This window comes from Syngnathus scovelli, chromosome 6, assembly GCF_024217435.2.
Source record: "Syngnathus scovelli strain Florida chromosome 6, RoL_Ssco_1.2, whole genome shotgun sequence".
Taxonomy (NCBI): domain Eukaryota; kingdom Metazoa; phylum Chordata; class Actinopteri; order Syngnathiformes; family Syngnathidae; genus Syngnathus; species Syngnathus scovelli.
Window position 1 is genome coordinate 19,801,868 of NC_090852.1, and position 15,690 is coordinate 19,817,557.

Below are 15,690 nucleotides of genomic sequence, written 5' to 3' on the forward strand. Positions count from 1 at the left end.
TTATCCCGCTCGTCTTGTGCAAGTTGAATAATCAATAAGTGTTTTCAAAACGAAAAATCGTGACTATCCAGACGTCAACGTCTTCTGAATATAGTAAAACTGTCACTTTTCGCACAAGGTATCCGAACTCCTCCTCAAATATGTGCAATGGCATGTTGCCGTGGGCAATGACGTCACCCCTGAGATTCATGTGAGAGGGCTTACTGAGATGCAGCAATCCACTAAACGTTGATTTTGCCTCAAAAGACACAAAGGAGGTGACATGCTCATTTTAAATTTAAGCATGTTATCGCCAATTTATCACGTTATAACGTGACATTGAACTTTTAAGAAAGTGTTATTCGTGTGTGGTCGCAATACGGTTCCATCCGAAGTCCATCTTTCTGTTAAATGTCAATAAGGCCTGTTACTTTCCACAACTAAATCATTTTCCTGCACACACCATCAAGAGCTAATTGAAGACCAATCCCAAATGCACACTTTGGAGACAAATATAAACCCATTTATTGTTATGGCAAATAATCTGAGACATGATGTCATCAAAAAGTGCCCAGGAGAGTGCAGTCCGGTGCGAAAGGTTGGTGAGGTTCACGTGGCGTTCTTCAGCAGCTTCCTGAGGACGCTGTTCTCCTTGACCAGCTCGGCGTCCAACACGTCCTCGGCGATGACGGGGACGCCGTCTTCCCCGGCTCGCCCGCCGCTGTCCTCGCCGTCGCTGTCGGGAAGCGCGCACAGCAGGGCGTCGTTCTCATAGGTGGGGAAGTAGTACCTGACGTAACAGATAGACGTCACTTCCTGAAAAGACGAACGAGCAAGTGGAGTTGCGAGTCCAAGTGTTGACTTTTGAAACTCACTGCGGTTGGTTCCAGGCGCAGGCGGGCGGCAGCGTCATGGCGTGCTGTCGCTCCCGCAGATGGCGTAGGACGTCGCCTCTGCAGCCAAACTTATCCTGGCAGGCGTGGCAGCGGTTCTGATGGATCTGGCGGCGGATGAAGTTGAGCAGCTTGACCTGCTGGTAGAAGCTCAACTCTGAAAAAGGAGCCGCAGCACACGTATCAGACGCCGGACGGCGCGTGGCTTCCGGCGGCCAACTCACTGAGCTCCGCCCTCAGATGCTGGAGATCAAAATCGTGGGCCCCCTGGAACAACAGACAGGCAGCGCCCAAATTGTCGGTGCCTCGAGCCGTCGAGTCCAAAACTCAAACAAATTCCCGCTACCTTCATGTGAGCGTAGATTTTGTCCATGGTGTCGCGCCGATAATCGCAGAACAAGCAGACGGCCGTCATGGGACAAGCGCGCCAGTCGGACCAGTCGCTGGCGAGAAGCAAACAGAACGCGGTCAGACGGACGCCCCGAAGCGAGCGAGCGAGCGAGCGGCCGCGCCACGCCACGCCACGCCACGCCGACTCGTCCGCTCACTCGTCTTTGTCGTCCGGCAGCTCGCGGTCGTCCTCGGCCTGCAGTTCCTCCCACGTCTTGCCCAGCTCCTGCCGGCGGGTAAGGGTTAGGGGGAGCAACGAGGCGCCCGGACGCTAGCGGCTACCAGGTAGTTGATGATGTAGAATCGGTCATATTGGCGGTTGGTGGCGTTGATGCGGCGGTGCGCTTTCTTCCTCATGTGATCCTTCAGCGTAACCTTGTCCTTGAACGTCTTCTCGCAGTACAAACACAGCAGGCTGCCGCGAGGAGACAATGACGCCGTCAACGCGACGCCGTCTTTCAAAGGAAGCGGAAGAGCGCCGTGCGAACCGACTTGTCCAATTTGCTCTGCAGCGTGTCCAGAAGCTCCTCGCAGTAGACAATGTTGTCGGGAAGCCCGATGCTGAAGGCGTGCTCGCGGGCCATGTGGTTCAGGAGCTCCGACCTGAAAAGCAGATCCGATTCCCTTTGAGGTTTAGTTTGACGGTCTGATGCGTCGTCTGACGTCTGACCTGTTCCCGGTGAACTCGTCGTTGCAAAACATGCACACTCGGCGGAAGTTGCGATCTTCTCGCTCCTTCTGCTGCTGCTCCAGCACCTCCTCCTGGGGACGCAAACGAGGAGAAATCATCAGGTGCTTCCCATTGGAAAATGAGAAGCCAAAGCCCACCATCAACAACAGAAGAGCCCAAAAACGTCACGTGGTTCTCACCAGCCGTCTCTGCTGGAGCTTCTCGCGCAGGGCGCGGTCTTCCGGAAGGACGTCGCACAGCAGGAAGTAAAGCTCCTGTTTCTCTGGACGGTCACCGGACGTTCATGTGAGGTCATGTGTCACACACACAAACACCTTTGCGCACTCACCGACTGGCCCGGTGGAGTTGGTCTTGATCTCGCTGCAGAAATCAGTGATGGGCTGCTCCAAGAATCGGCCTTTCCAGTACAGCAGGTACCTGCGCACAACATTGTTGCTCGGGAGTAAAGATACACAAAGAGGTTTTCACGTGAGGCTTGCGTGTGACTCACTTTGGGAGGTCTGCAATGAGTTTGACATCAGCGATGACTAACTTGTGCTGCAGTAGGAGATGTTTGAGGAAGACGTCCTTCTGCGTCACTGGAAGCGTCTCTGAGCAGAAGAGACACGCCAGCGTCTGTGCACCGCCGCAGTGTGGACCGGGTGGATGGCAGTCGGGATCGGCAGCGTCAGGCTGCTCTGGGAAACACAGCGGCTCCAGGATGTGGTCTATGCCTGACACCGACCACATGTTAGGAGGAAAAACATTTTACCCGTGACACTTCAGATTTGTTCCTCTCTATTATATGAATTCATTTCACTTCACAAAGAAAGCTGGCCACATTCGCTATTGTTTACACAAAGTATAATAATATAATACAAAAGTATAATCAGAACAAATAGCTCTTTGTCCATCGAGCTAATATTGGAAACGCTCAAAAGTTAGCTTGTTCTACCACGAGCAGCTAAAGCCGGTAAAAACGGAAGCGTTGGAGGTGTCACTGATGGTTTTATTTGACAACCATCTCATGAGTTGTCTGCTTTCGAAGAGCCCCGGAAAGAATCGAAAAAGAAGCTTAAAATGGCGTAAAATGAATTTCAAAAGTTGATCATACCATCATCGCCACTGTCGCGAGTTGCCATTTTACTACATCACATGACCAAAACAGCAGATTTGACCAATCACAGGCCACATAACGCCTACGATTTATGACGTCAGCGGTTGCCATGTTCAATAAAATCAACGGTATGTTTCAAATAATGTTTTGTTTTCCGTATGAATACATCTTATGATTTTTTTTCTTTCAAAATAGTGCGAGGTTGAAGAGGTAGACACGTTGAAGGGTCAGGCTCGAGGACTTCGGAGTGACTTCCCCTGCGGCATCAGGAAAGTGAAGCTCATGCTGGTGAGTGTGTTAGCATGAGCAGAGTTTATTTAGCTCAGTACATGCTCACTTGTCCTTGGTTTTCTTTTGCTGTCCAAGGTGACGTCGTGGCAAGGAAAGTGAAATAACCTCTGCGCCGTTTTCAGCTAGTCATTATTTGATTATGTTTCATATTCTTATAGGCTCTCAATAGTCACGTGGCTAGCTGTTAGCTCCTTTTTTCAGGATGGTGTGGTCAAACAGTCAGTTATTAAAAGAGCAAAATTTGGCCTTACGTTTTTTTGTGTACTGCAAATAAAGTGACAAAATATTAATTTGGTAGTGAATAATAAGTAATTATTCAAATTGTGTGAATTAAAAGTGGGTTGAGGGTTTACAAGTAGCATATGAATATTTGAAGGAAAATGAGCTTTCTCTTAAAACTTAAAATCTGCAGCAATGATTTTTTTTTTCCTTTGCATTATTACTACTTCCATTTCCACCTATTCATACAACAAATACAATTGTGAATGATGTATACAGTACACTACAGCTTCATTACCTGTAAAAGATAAATGACTTAAGTCCGATGCATGTCATTTTCTGTGCCGGCCCCCCAGCTTGCTGTCTCCCGCCTGTCCAGGTGAGCATGGCTCAGGGGGCTGCAAGGGGGCGGCGCTACCTGCGCGCCTTTGTGAGCGGCTTCTTTGTGGCCGTGCCCGTCACCGTCACCGTCCTGGACCGCTTGGCGTACGTGGCCAAAGTAGAGGGCGCCTCCATGCAGGTGACCACGCCCACCCTTTCATAAAAACAACAAAAATATGTGACAATAAATGGACACGAGTGTGCGCGTGTTTACATTGCAGCCCTTCCTAAACCCCGAAGGAGCGTCCGAGTGTGACGTGGTCCTACTGAATCGCTGGAGTGTCAGGAAGTACCACATCCAGAGAGGAGACATCGTGTCCATCTTGTGAGTCCCCTTCGAACGTGATGATGCTGTGTCAGCCTACGGTGAATGGCTGCGCGTCCTCTCAGGTCTCCCAGGAACCCGGAGCAGAAGATCATCAAGCGTGTCATCGGGCTGGAGGGAGACTTCATCAGGTCATTGCTTCCTTTCCTCTCTTGGAACATGCTAAACTAGTTTGCATTGTTAATCCAAAAGAATACCATTTTACCACGCTGACGGACTTTGTTTCGGTGCAGGACTCTGAGCTACAAGAAGCGACACGTGCGCGTTCCCGACGGCCACCTGTGGATTGAGGGCGACCACCACGGCCACAGTCTGGATAGCAACACCTTTGGCCCGGTAAGCAAAAGCGCCACATGAATGATGCCTCCTGTTAGATTGCGGGTCAAACTAAACTCAGTCCAATGGGAATTAGGATGGCGCTCCGTACTAATAGTTTTTGGTTTTGTGTTGTGCCGTGGCAAGGTGTCGCTGGCGCTCCTCCACGGCCGCGCGTCTCACATCGTTTGGCCACCGGGCCGCTGGCAGCGGATCCGAGCCCACCTCCCGCCAAACCGAGCTCCGCTCGTCACCCGCGACGATGACGAGTGAAGGCATCGTGAATGAGGCGTCGGCTTTGAGCGCCTCCTGCTGGCGGGAGGCTCTGTGGTCGCGGTGACAATCAAGTTGTCATTTGCTGCAAGCGGACCGCATGAGCGTCTACTCGTGTCTTACTTGGAGGGAGAAAATGTTATTGCCTTGCCATAAGAAGCAACTTTTATGTGTTGGGATGGTTAAATAAAACGATGACATTTAATCAGCATCACTTCCATCCAATTTATAGATCTTCGACCTCACTTATTGACAATAAATCAAGTTGACATGATGATCACTCATTGGGTCTGAATTGTTATTTTTTTAGACTTTACATTTTTCTTGAAGGGGGTGCTGGTTTTTTTTTTTTTATATGGAATTATTTTTCCCTATTTTATTGAGGTGTTGATTTTATTGTTACTCAGAATTTGTTTTTTGGATGAGATTTTTTTAGGGGGTCTAAAAATAGCATTCGTACGGGACGCTATTGCCGCTTGATTACTGTAGGTGGCGTCAGCGTACGTTTAGCAGCTGTGGTCACAAAGCGAAGAAGAAGAGGTCCTACTTTGGGACGAGAGCCGCTGGATAACGCGACGTGTGACCATGTCGGTGACTCTTTTGGGTCTTTGCGACGGCGAGCTCGACGAGTCCAAGCATCGCACGTCCTTCCTCACCAACAAGGTGGGCGGCCTTCCGGACGTCGTAGCGGGCTTCCCCCGGGCTTTTTCCCACTGCGGGCACTGCTCGGCCCCGCTGGTGCACGTGGTACAGGTGTACTGTCCCCTGGAGGAGTCGCCGTACCACCGGTGCCTCCAGCTGTTTGCCTGCCCGGCCGCCGAGTGCGGTGGACGGCCGGACAGCTGGGCGGCGCTCCGCTCTCAGAGCCTGGAGGTCGACGAGAGAGCGGCGCCCGGCGAGCTCCAGCCGGCCAAGGAGACTCCTCTGTCGGCTAGTGACTGGTGTGACTCAGCCGATGACTGGGGCATCGTGGTTGACGAGAAGGAGAAGGAAAAGGAAAAGGAGAAGGAGGAGGAAGGCATCGCCAAGCCTGTCACGGAGGAAGAAACAGGTAACGTACGACTTGAGCCAACTTTGTTTACCGCGGCGTTACCTTTGACGGCCGCCAGGGGGCGGAAAAAACAAGCTACCTTTAGTGGGACGTAAAGTTGTATTGGACCGATGCCGTTTGCATATCATGTTGAAGAATTGTTTTTAAACTTGTGTATTTTACTGCTCTACAGTGTTTTAAATAAATTATCATTTGGGATGTTTGATACAAAAAAAACTGTCATCGTTGTAGGTCCTGTGGACGTCATGAGCGACCGACTGGACGTCCTGCATCTGGCAGAGCCTCCGCCGGACGTTCCCGTCCTCCGACCGTACTTCATCAGCGTGGTGGACGAGCAGGACGCTTGGGGCCAGGATGACGTGGAAGAGCGGTCGCACGCCGAGCAACTGCTTAGGGACTACGAGAGGAGGGAGGGAGCGGTCGCGGGCCAGCCGGATGACGACGGCGGCGAGAAGTACGAGAAGAGTGGAGCGCGTCACGGCGATTGTTTCTTCTCCAGGTTCCGCAAGAAGATCTCAATGTGCCCGGGGCAGATCCTGCGCTATTGTCGCGGCGGACAGCCGCTCTTTATCTCGAAACCTCCGGCCGACGAGTGGCGGCCGACGTCGGCGTGCGCGTCCTGCGGGGGGCCGCTGATGTTTGAGCTGCAGCTCATGCCGGCGCTGGTCGCACTGCTGAGCTGGAAGGACGCTGATGCGGCTTGCGACCGCTCGCCGCCAGAGTTCGGGACCGTGCTGGTCTACACCTGCGCCCGCAGCTGCTGGACGTCCTCGGAGCGCCGACCCGTCCGCGAGGTTTGCTTGGTCCAAATGGACCCGGACCAATGGCTCTTTAAATGAACCACCGGTGGGGCCTCAGGAGTTGCCTGTGGGCCTGTTCCAAAAATAGCTCATTGCTGATGGGACATTGTGATTTTCTAGGAATGATGCTGAAGGCACAGTCTGAAATGGAAACGCTTTGAGACATTACAAAACGCAATGGAAATGTTGCTGCCGAGTGCACATTGCCTCATTAATTAATCAACTACGAGTCAACGAGCTTGCACAGAGCAATGGGTTGCTTTCAGGCCAACCCAAGTCGGCCAAAATCAACTTTTGTCCTTTTAGTTGGCGTCCATGCTATTTTAATTAAATCAACAGAAAGAAATGGAAATTGTTGGTGTCTTACATGCTTTGTGCATCCTGTAAACTAAAACCAGCATTGGCTGTAGACTCCAAAATGAGCACACTAGCTAAAATTCCCCTAGCTTAGCTAAGCTAGGCTAGCTATCATAGCAGAAGGGGAAGGTGGCATCATTGCAGTCGCTCTGGCCGTACGGGTCCGGCGGGTCGGCGCCGCTCAGACCGCACGCGTCTCTGCCGATGATCTCGTTGACTGCACATACGCACAAAAGTCACGGCGCGCAAATTGTAAAACAAATTGTCTTGTTTTACCAATGAAGCGGCTGCAGCAAAAAAAGGGTGCGCTCTTACCATCGTCCAGCGTGATTTCCTGGAGCTGAGACGCTGACGCGAGGACGTCCTCCGTTTCCCGTTGGATGTCCGTCCCGCTGCCCGGCGCCCACCTTTCGTGCCACACCTGCTCGTCGCCGCGGCAGGAAGGCGGCCCCGCCTCCCGGGGCTCCTGCTTGAGGAGGGGGGTGGGGGGCGGCACGTTAGGGAGGACCCCCGGCAGATACGTGAAGCTCTGCTGAGCGCTTCGCCTTCTTTTGCCGTTGGACACGTAGAAGAGCACGTGCGCCGGAAGGCCGGCGTCGCGCCCGTAGGGCGGAACCACCACCGTCAGGCTGGACTGGCACGCAAAACAAATAAAAATCAGGCGGGCTGGAGAAAGTGGCGGGCATCCAGACATGTCTTACGTTGCTGCTGGCTTCAAGCACGCCTGCGGCGTCTGTCTCCCAAAGGACACGCCCATCTGGCAGGAAGTGGTTTCCCATTAAAGCTCAAACTTGACTTGCGCCACATTGAAAGATTCAATCCGGCACAAAATGGGGAGGGAGGGTGGAAATGTTGAGAGCTCACCGTGACTTTTCTCCAGGAAGACCACCCTGGAGCGAGAGGACAAGTTGGAGCCCGTGATGAGCAGCCGCTGTCCTCCTTCCCGCCGGCAGCAGGTGGGCGCAAAGCGCTCCACGCGAGGGAAGTCCTGACCCGAACGTTGCGCTGCAAGGCGCGCCGCCGCCACGTCAACAAACGGCGGCGGCGGCAACGACGACGGCGTCACTCACAGCACTCGATGGGCCGCGAGGCCGTCTGGAGCCAGAGCGTCCGTCCGTCCGACTGCGGCACGGCCACCCGGAAGGCCAGGCGCACCCGCGTGTTCTTCCTGCCCGCGTCCGCCTCGCCGTTTTTCAGCTCAATGTCGGCGTTGCGCAGCTTCAAGATTCCGGCGCAGTCGATGCTGAGCAACAGCGAGCAAAGCCAATTCTTGCCTTTTCGCATCTTGCACTTGGACACTTTCTTTTCAATGTCGTTTCCCAAAATTGGCCACGTACCCCAAAACGAATAATAGTCATACATTGAAAAGGGACCAATGACATTTGTTGCGCTTACGTGGCCGTCATGTCGGGCGTCAGTGGGATCTCCAGGACTTTGGTCCCGTTAAGCGTCCTCTCCCGACAGGGCGTGCTCACCGTCTTGCCCGTCACGCGGTGGACTTGGTAGAAGGCGTGCGGCCGGAGGGGGCGGCGCTCGTCCGCTGTGCCCATGAACAGCAACAGGCCGGCGGGGGGGCGCCAGCACGGACCGCTCAGCTGCACACATGGGCCGAGGTCAAGGGTCGCAGCGTCGTTCCCGACTCGCGGCCTCACCTTGACTCTGGGGTGTCCTCCGTCGCCGGCCTTGACGGCGCCTCGGCTGCCCTCCGTCTCGTAGTGAGCGCGGTGGTACGGCCGGGGCTCCGCCTCCACGCTCAGCCGGTTGGGGCCGAAGCCGCTCGGGAGAGGAAAGTCCAGAGGGGGGGGTGACGACGCCCTGAGGGAAGCGGATCTCGTGGTCACGCCACTTCCTCTCTTGAACATCAAAGAGTCGGGTACCTGAAAAGAGGCGCGGCTCCGGGGGCAGTCCAGCTGAAGTGGGCGGGAACCCGCAGGAAGAGTTCGGTTAATTCGCCGCCGTCACGTGACTCCTCTCCCGGTGGCGGCGCCTCGATGTCGGGGACTTCCTCAAGCGGCGAATCTCCCACCAGCTGCGTCCCCAATGTCCTTCTGGTCTTAGGTGGGACGTCCAGCTCATGGAGGGAGTGGCCGGAGGGTCCCGCCCAGGCGTCGTCCAAAGACGAGCGCTGAGGGGAAGGTGAGCGGGAAAAGGCGTCGGCCTCGGCATGCCGCCGCTTCCCGCACGGAGACGCTGGGCGGGCGGTCAGTCTGCGCAGTGTTGGTATCCATTGCTTAAACAGTTCTACTATTGCTATATGCGTTACAAAGAAAACGATACTAGGTTTTGCTCTGACAATCGAATTAAAAAGGTGGTAGCGGTAACCGTGGTGACCTGGAGGAAGGGCAGCGGCTCATCCACGTGTCCTCTGTGACGCTGGTGCGAGGTGAGTGCTGGGGAGATTGGTGAGGCGACAGCGCCGGGTCCTGGTACTTCTGCTGCCACAGCTCCACGCCAAAGGCTCCACCGCCTCCTCCTCCTCCTCCAGCTCCGCCTCCCGAGGAGCCCAGCGCCAGCAGCAGGGCGGCATCGCGCAGATCCTCGTCGGCGTCCTTATCGACGGCGTGAGAGAACGAGTCGCAGGACGACAGGTCCGACACCCAGCTGCGAGACGACAGGCTGCTGCAGGGGCTGCAGCACAAAAAAAGTATAAGCTCACCTGGCCTTTAGATGGCGCTCAAGTACCTGCCCTTTGCACAGCAGGCCTTTTTTTTTTTTTTTTTTGGTAAAAGATCTGAAAATACTGAAAACATTTCCGAAAAAATTATGCAAATCCGCAGGTGTTGAAGCACCTGCGTGCAACTGCATAACAACCTGGGACAGAAGGGGGCGTCACGGTAGCACGGGTCCAAAGGGAGGTACAGCTGGTCTCTGGGCCAAGCCGCCTCCACGTAGCCGCTCTCTGCGCACTGCCCGCCGCTGCCGCCGCCGCCGTCGTCGTTGTTGGCCGCGATGGCGGTGATCTGGATGCTGGGACAGTGCAACGCCGGCGAGCTCCCCCGGGCGCCATCATCCGGCCCTGCGTATTGCCTGCAGGGGGGAGCGGCCCGCATGGGCCACGGAGGTGTGGTCACGTGATGATGGAGACCTGGCAAGAGACGGCACCCTCGTCAATGTTTGCATTGCAAACTTGTGGCTGGCTTTGCGGGCGGCAACGTTTATTTACACCTGGGATTTCAAACACTAGTTAGTGTGCTGACAAACTGAGGCTGGGACAAATGGCAAATCACATGACACCATTTTTGCTCGTTTTTTTTTTACAATTTCTTGATGTGCATTTATAGGGTTGGCAAGGTAATTTGGATTGGCCATACCCACGATGGCCTTTTTCCAAGCTACTCCAAGTGGTCAAAAACAGCTGACATCTTCAGTGGCTCTGAGTATTTAAAGTTGAAAGTCACTCCAGAAACTAAAGAAAAAACAAGGCAATAAAGTAGAATAGAATGACTAAACTATAGTTAGCTTTGACACCTATGCAAAGATTGTTTTTGGCCTTCCTACTTGGCACTGTGCTGTTAAAAGTGCATCAAGTGTTGTCACCACAAATACAAAAAAATTCACCATGCAATTCCCCAGTCAAGTATCATAATAACACATTTGTGCAAGTTTCTTTTGTTTTTTTTCTTTCCAAGTGCCAATTTAAAAATGGAGCAGAATTCAACAGCTGACACCTGGGCGTGTCAGATTGAGGCACAAAGCATGAGCGCTTCCTCTTGTTCATTTCAAAATAAATCGCAAGCATATTTGGTCAACATGCTCCGAAAGGCCAGCACCGTGTTTATATTCCGGGACAAAAATAACACCTGGCGCGTTCAACACGTTGTGAAATATGTGGAATGAGCATTGTTGTGCTTCTTTGCTTCCCGGGGAGTTATATGACGCCAACGTCGCCATTTACAACATCCGGCCGAAGTTGTGCTAAATGACGTCAACTTGACGAGGAAGCCAAACTTGTTGGAAAAGTGACAAGCCACTACTAACCTTCACCTTGTCCACTGTCCTCCTCGAAGAAGAGAGCAAAGTCCAGCTCCTCCTCCGCACACTTTGCGGAGGACATAGTAACCAAAAGACCTGTGCTCCAAAAGAATAGAAGAAAAGTTTGCCTGTCGTCGATGTCGCCTGTCTCGCTTGCTCGTGGGCATCTGCGGGCTTCAAGGCCAACTTTGTTGAGATGATGGCTACATTTGGAGGTCGGAGGAGATGGCCAACCGACTGACTGACTGACTGACTGACTTGGTGGGCTGCTCTTTGGTGCTGTTGGTCAAACACCAGCAAGAGTACATTTGCACTCCTCGCGCTGATCTGCTGCCGCGTTCAGGTCGCCTCAGTCATCTTCACTTTGTTCTCATCTTGCGTGGAATTCTAATTTAGTTCAGATACGCGACGAGCCACCCTACATTGGACCTAAATACGCATGGATGGAAATTGTGGATAAAATTCCAAAGTCTACGCTTCAATTCCATTTTATTCTGATTGGATATTTTTAGCAAATCGGGCGGGAAGCGTGTTAAGTTAGCTTGCGACACTTTATAGTCTGTCTTGGGTCACATCCACTTTACTAATTCAGTATATGCGCAAAGTCCCGAGGTGCTTGAACGCACCGTATGCTGGCCCGTCACTGACGTCATCGATCGGGCGTGTTCTCGTCCAATAAATCTGATTCTGATTTGCCTTCAATTTGTATTGGAATTTAATTAGAAATCAAGCCCATAAACAAAGTAAATCAAACCAGTGTGATTCAATTTTTTACTGTTATGCACCGTCAGGAAGAAATATCCAAAGGTATCATTTGTTCATATCAACTTACAACAAAAGTTTCTTTCTGCTTTTCTTTTCATCACCGTTATTTCCAGTTTGTAGTTGGCCATGCAGTCTTTGCCCCTTTCATGGCTCCTGCACTGTGCGATGTGCAGTTAAACTTTATTTGGGTACGCTCTGCTGCCCCCAATGCTCCTTGGGGTCACAGGAGCCACCCTACTATTTCAGAAGGACACTTGTTTGATCATACCATGAGCTTCTTGTGCGAATAGAGACAAAAAAAATGGATTGCACTTATATAGTGCTTCTCCGACACCAGGCATGTCCAGCTTGGGTTGTGAAGGGCCGCCGTCCTGTCCTGCATGTTTTCGAAGTGTCGCTCCTGCAGCACACCTTGCAGCAAAACCAGGCAAGACAGCCGCCCTTCAGAACCGACTTTGGACACCCCCAACCTACATCATAGACAAGAATAAAAAGAGAATCAGGAGGTTTCCAAAAAACATAACATTCACTAAATGTTAGGACATACAATTATAATCTCATTGACTAAGTTTGAGTTTTAAGTCGCGTGTGACATAATCTTAAGCGCGTTCCAGGCGCCTGCTCGATTCCGTGTGTTTGCGTTGAAGGGAGCTAAAAATAAATAAAAAGTCAAACGGGCAACATTGATGCCGTTTTTGCCTTCACAGGCTTCCGTCGTCATTCATCACTTGTTTCTTCCTCTTGTCTTCATCTGCGTTGCGAGTGTCCTCCATCTTCCTTTTGTGCAGCCGTTCCACATTTTCCTCGCCCGCGCGACCTTCGGGAATTCCCAGAGCACGCAGACAAACCACGGCGGACGCCTGCTCCGCAAACTTCTTTGACTTCTCCCTGATTATTGACAACAGCAAAATATCCATTGTGACTTTGTGAGCACGATTCTCTTCATTGTGATTTTCGTTTGTGTGTGTGTGTGTGTGTGTACACACCAGAGCGACGATCTGTACTTCCTGTCTTCCACAGTGACGGTGGACTGGAAAGCTCGATCCTGCGCACGTTGCACCTGAACGGCCACACAAACGCACGCACGCACGCACGCACACGCACACGTTGTGGTCTGGCAGAGTCATTCGGTGGCGAAGGCATTTTTCGTTTACAGTTTGGTAGGTGGGCTGCTCCATCTTTTGTCGCCGGCTCCACTCCAGGAGGAACATCTTGGGCGTGAGCTGCGGCGGGTATTCACGTCTGCCTCCCGCAAACAAACGACATCAGCTCACTCAACCTTTTTCATGGGGGGTGCAAATGGTACCGTTGAAACTTGAGGGCCATGGTGGTGACGTCGCCGTCCATGGCGATGACGTCGCCCCGCCGTCGCTCGGGACTCAGCAGGGCGTCGCGACGAGCCTCCAGCTCCTCCTGCGTCCGCTCGAACAGCTCCTCCAGGCCGTACGCCTCGCTGGAACACGCACGGCAATTGTTTATCTGGACACGGCGGGATCTCGGTCTTTGCGTCCGAGCTCAGACCTGAGCTCTCGGTTGGTCTGCGCCGCCTGAACGCGTTTGCCCAGAGCCGACTCCACTTTGTCCCGCAGCATCTGACACAAACAGTACTTGCTGTTGAAGGCGTGGTTGTCGTAGCGCAGCGCCTGCACACGCACACACGGGGGGACCAAGTCACGTGATGAGTCGCGAACCCATCCGGCGACTCGTACGTACGTATGTGAGGTATTGGATCATGACGTCGTGGAGAGGAAGCGGTCCGGCGCTGCGAAAGACGGACGGGTTCCACATGGCTGCTCGCGCCAACATGACGGATGAGGCGCCCGTGGCCTCCTTGAAGGCCCGGATGTCGTCGTAGCTCTTGACCAGGTCCAGGGAGCCACCACTGGTGTTTTTTGATTTGCAAACATAAAGCGTCAGTTACGGCCAACTTTGGATTTGGAACTTTGCGCGTCCTTACTTGGCGATGACGGGGACGGACACGGCCCCGGCGACGCCTCTGATGTAGTCGCAGTGGACGGGATGTCTGGGCCGCTCCTCCTTGAACCTGCGCGCTCGTCGGTTCAGTCTGGGGCGTCGGCACACGAACGCCGGGAAAGGGCTCACCTGCCGTGGACGGCGATAGCGGCCACGCCCGTCTTCTCGATCCGCCGCACCAGAGTCAGCGTGTCCTCCAGCTGCGAGAAATTGGGTTGAGAAAAAATACACGCAGCGGACAACAAATCCATGAGTTGTTACCGAGGGCAGGATCCTGATCTTGCAGGTGACGGGCACGGCCACGCCGCCGACCAGCTTGCGGAGGATCTGCACACAACACCGAGCGCATTAAGAGCTTAGCTGAGCCGAGACGAGACGAACCGAGCTGAGCGGCCGCTTCCGAAGCGCCCGACACTCACAGCCTCGATCTTGTCGGGATCGGACAGGAGAGCCGCGCCCATGCCGCCCTGCAAAAAATGATTGACAGCCAATAAACACAGGCTGGCGTTCAATACAAGTACCTGTGATGTTCTTGAACGGACCTTTGTGGAATACTCTTTAGGGCAACCCATGTTGACGTCAATGGCCGCCACGTCCTTTTCCCTGGAACGCCAGCGCAAGCATTTTTTGGGGCGAGCAGCAAGACGACATTCACAAAGACTTTCTGGAACAGCGCAGAGCAGTCGACTCCTCACAACTCTGCAAATTTGAGGACGGACGAGAACTCACACCAGTCGGGCCACGGCGAGGGCTCTGTCCGGGTCGGCCGTGCCCTGCGACACAACAGACGCGTCAGCGGTCAAATAAGCGTGCGCCCGCGTGTCGCTTCTCGTCTCACCATCTGGAAGACGACTCGCTGCTTCTCCTTTGCGCAGGTCTGGAACATTATGCGATCATCCGGCGCCACAAAATCCACCGTCTGCAGAACCTCTGCCAAGCGCACACGCGTCACACACACACACTCGCAGGCATCCACACTCCCTGTGGCTGGCGCTCACCGTTCTCCACCCTGCGACACTGCACCATCTTGATGTCAATCAGCTCCTGCCAAACAACGGGACAAGTGCGATGGATGGAAGCCCGCTTCGCCTGGACCTCAAGCCGTGAACTCTGTCTCGGTCTCCATCCTCACCTCGGAGTAGACCACATCAGCCCCGTAGTCCAACGCCAGCAACCTCATGGGCAACGTGCCCACCCGCACCATGGGGGCCAGGGCTGTGATGTTTGAGAAGCTCAGCCTCCCAGCCATGTCCACTTAAGTGCCTGAACGCAGCACAGCAAAGTCCGCTTGACACACCAGCAACTTCGACTTTCCTCCTGCTCATGTGGGCCAGTTGAGTCCCTGAACGCACCACGAGACAAAATGATAGTTCTCCTGCAGCAATGTCACCTAATTCTGAGCTGTGGTATGAACGTTTGCTCAAATCTAATTGTTCACTGACAGCAGAAGGATTTGACTAGCATCCACGTTTCAATGGGATGAAATGGGAGAAAACGTACACAAAACAAATGGCGAAATCACTGCGTCATGGCATAAGTTTGTAAAAAGATTGGATCCGCTATATGTTCTGTTTGCTCTCCAAGCGACACTCAAACTAAACGAAATGTCGAACTCTTCCGAGTCAAGTTTGGCTGCTCAGTCAATTCGGGTGAAATGCTCGCATTTGAGCTCGGCTAACTGGCACAGTTAGTTGCGAGACGACGCACAAATTATACAAAACAATGTCGACTGAATTTAAGATTGACTTTATGTTCACTTACCGACATGTAAAATGTCCAATAGGGCAAGAGTGGCACGCTCGCGCTGCACGCTCGTGCAGCGAATAGACGCGTGCTGCTTTACTTCCTGGTCAGGACGATGACGTCACAACAAGGCGTAAAAACAGTCAATTCAATTCGATTTAATTAAAAAACTAAA

The 15,690-nt window shown here is 53.1% G+C and overlaps 5 protein-coding genes across 7 annotated transcripts; 2 read left to right on the top strand and 3 right to left on the bottom strand.

The window, feature by feature from the left end:
- Window positions 1-480: 480 nt before the first annotated feature.
- On the bottom strand, window positions 481-3,121 carry znf277 (zinc finger protein 277). The gene is made up of 12 exons (XM_049723397.2): window positions 3,047-3,121; window positions 2,444-2,666; window positions 2,282-2,370; window positions 2,133-2,215; window positions 1,933-2,024; window positions 1,755-1,865; window positions 1,545-1,677; window positions 1,421-1,488; window positions 1,219-1,315; window positions 1,097-1,139; window positions 855-1,029; window positions 481-769 (listed from the first exon to the last, which is right to left on the bottom strand). The coding sequence occupies exons 1-12, from the start codon at window positions 3,072-3,074 to the stop codon at window positions 589-591; spliced, it is 1,323 nt and encodes a 440-aa protein (XP_049579354.1). The 5' UTR covers window positions 3,075-3,121; the 3' UTR covers window positions 481-588.
- Window positions 3,043-5,137, top strand: immp2l (inner mitochondrial membrane peptidase subunit 2). The gene is made up of 7 exons (XM_049723415.1): window positions 3,043-3,177; window positions 3,245-3,337; window positions 3,916-4,079; window positions 4,162-4,265; window positions 4,331-4,396; window positions 4,499-4,601; window positions 4,728-5,137. Exons 3-7 carry the CDS (start codon window positions 3,945-3,947, stop codon window positions 4,851-4,853), a joined length of 534 nt encoding a protein of 177 aa, XP_049579372.1. The 5' UTR covers window positions 3,043-3,177; window positions 3,245-3,337; window positions 3,916-3,944; the 3' UTR covers window positions 4,854-5,137.
- A 200-nt stretch (window positions 5,138-5,337) lies between these two features.
- Window positions 5,338-7,056, top strand: pdcd2l (programmed cell death 2-like). Its single transcript, XM_049723403.2, has 2 exons — window positions 5,338-5,904; window positions 6,136-7,056. The coding sequence occupies exons 1-2, from the start codon at window positions 5,439-5,441 to the stop codon at window positions 6,741-6,743; spliced, it is 1,074 nt and encodes a 357-aa protein (XP_049579360.1). The 5' UTR covers window positions 5,338-5,438; the 3' UTR covers window positions 6,744-7,056.
- LOC125970768 (nuclear factor of activated T-cells, cytoplasmic 3) lies at window positions 7,005-11,394 on the bottom strand. Of its 3 annotated transcripts, none has more exons than XM_068651013.1 (12): window positions 11,040-11,394; window positions 10,377-10,467; window positions 9,873-10,146; window positions 9,393-9,689; window positions 8,939-9,268; window positions 8,714-8,876; window positions 8,457-8,656; window positions 8,132-8,304; window positions 7,926-8,066; window positions 7,763-7,818; window positions 7,377-7,695; window positions 7,005-7,278 (listed from the first exon to the last, which is right to left on the bottom strand). In XM_068651013.1, the coding sequence occupies exons 3-12, from the start codon at window positions 10,109-10,111 to the stop codon at window positions 7,166-7,168; spliced, it is 2,031 nt and encodes a 676-aa protein (XP_068507114.1). In that variant the 5' UTR covers window positions 10,112-10,146; window positions 10,377-10,467; window positions 11,040-11,394; the 3' UTR covers window positions 7,005-7,165. The 3 variants fall into 3 exon arrangements, with proteins under 3 accessions (XP_068507114.1, XP_068507113.1, XP_068507112.1); XM_068651012.1 differs by having other exon boundaries at window positions 10,373-10,467; XM_068651011.1 differs by lacking the exon at window positions 10,377-10,467.
- Window positions 11,395-11,790: 396 nt separating this feature from the next.
- Window positions 11,791-15,638, bottom strand: dus2 (dihydrouridine synthase 2). Its single transcript, XM_049723390.1, has 16 exons — window positions 15,534-15,638; window positions 14,905-15,114; window positions 14,771-14,816; window positions 14,611-14,702; window positions 14,502-14,545; window positions 14,315-14,375; window positions 14,192-14,239; window positions 14,034-14,099; window positions 13,902-13,972; window positions 13,756-13,842; window positions 13,512-13,680; window positions 13,320-13,441; window positions 13,105-13,251; window positions 12,953-13,040; window positions 12,785-12,858; window positions 11,791-12,686 (listed from the first exon to the last, which is right to left on the bottom strand). The coding sequence occupies exons 2-16, from the start codon at window positions 15,019-15,021 to the stop codon at window positions 12,500-12,502; spliced, it is 1,419 nt and encodes a 472-aa protein (XP_049579347.1). The 5' UTR covers window positions 15,022-15,114; window positions 15,534-15,638; the 3' UTR covers window positions 11,791-12,499.
- Between the last annotated feature and the right edge of the window lie 52 nt (window positions 15,639-15,690).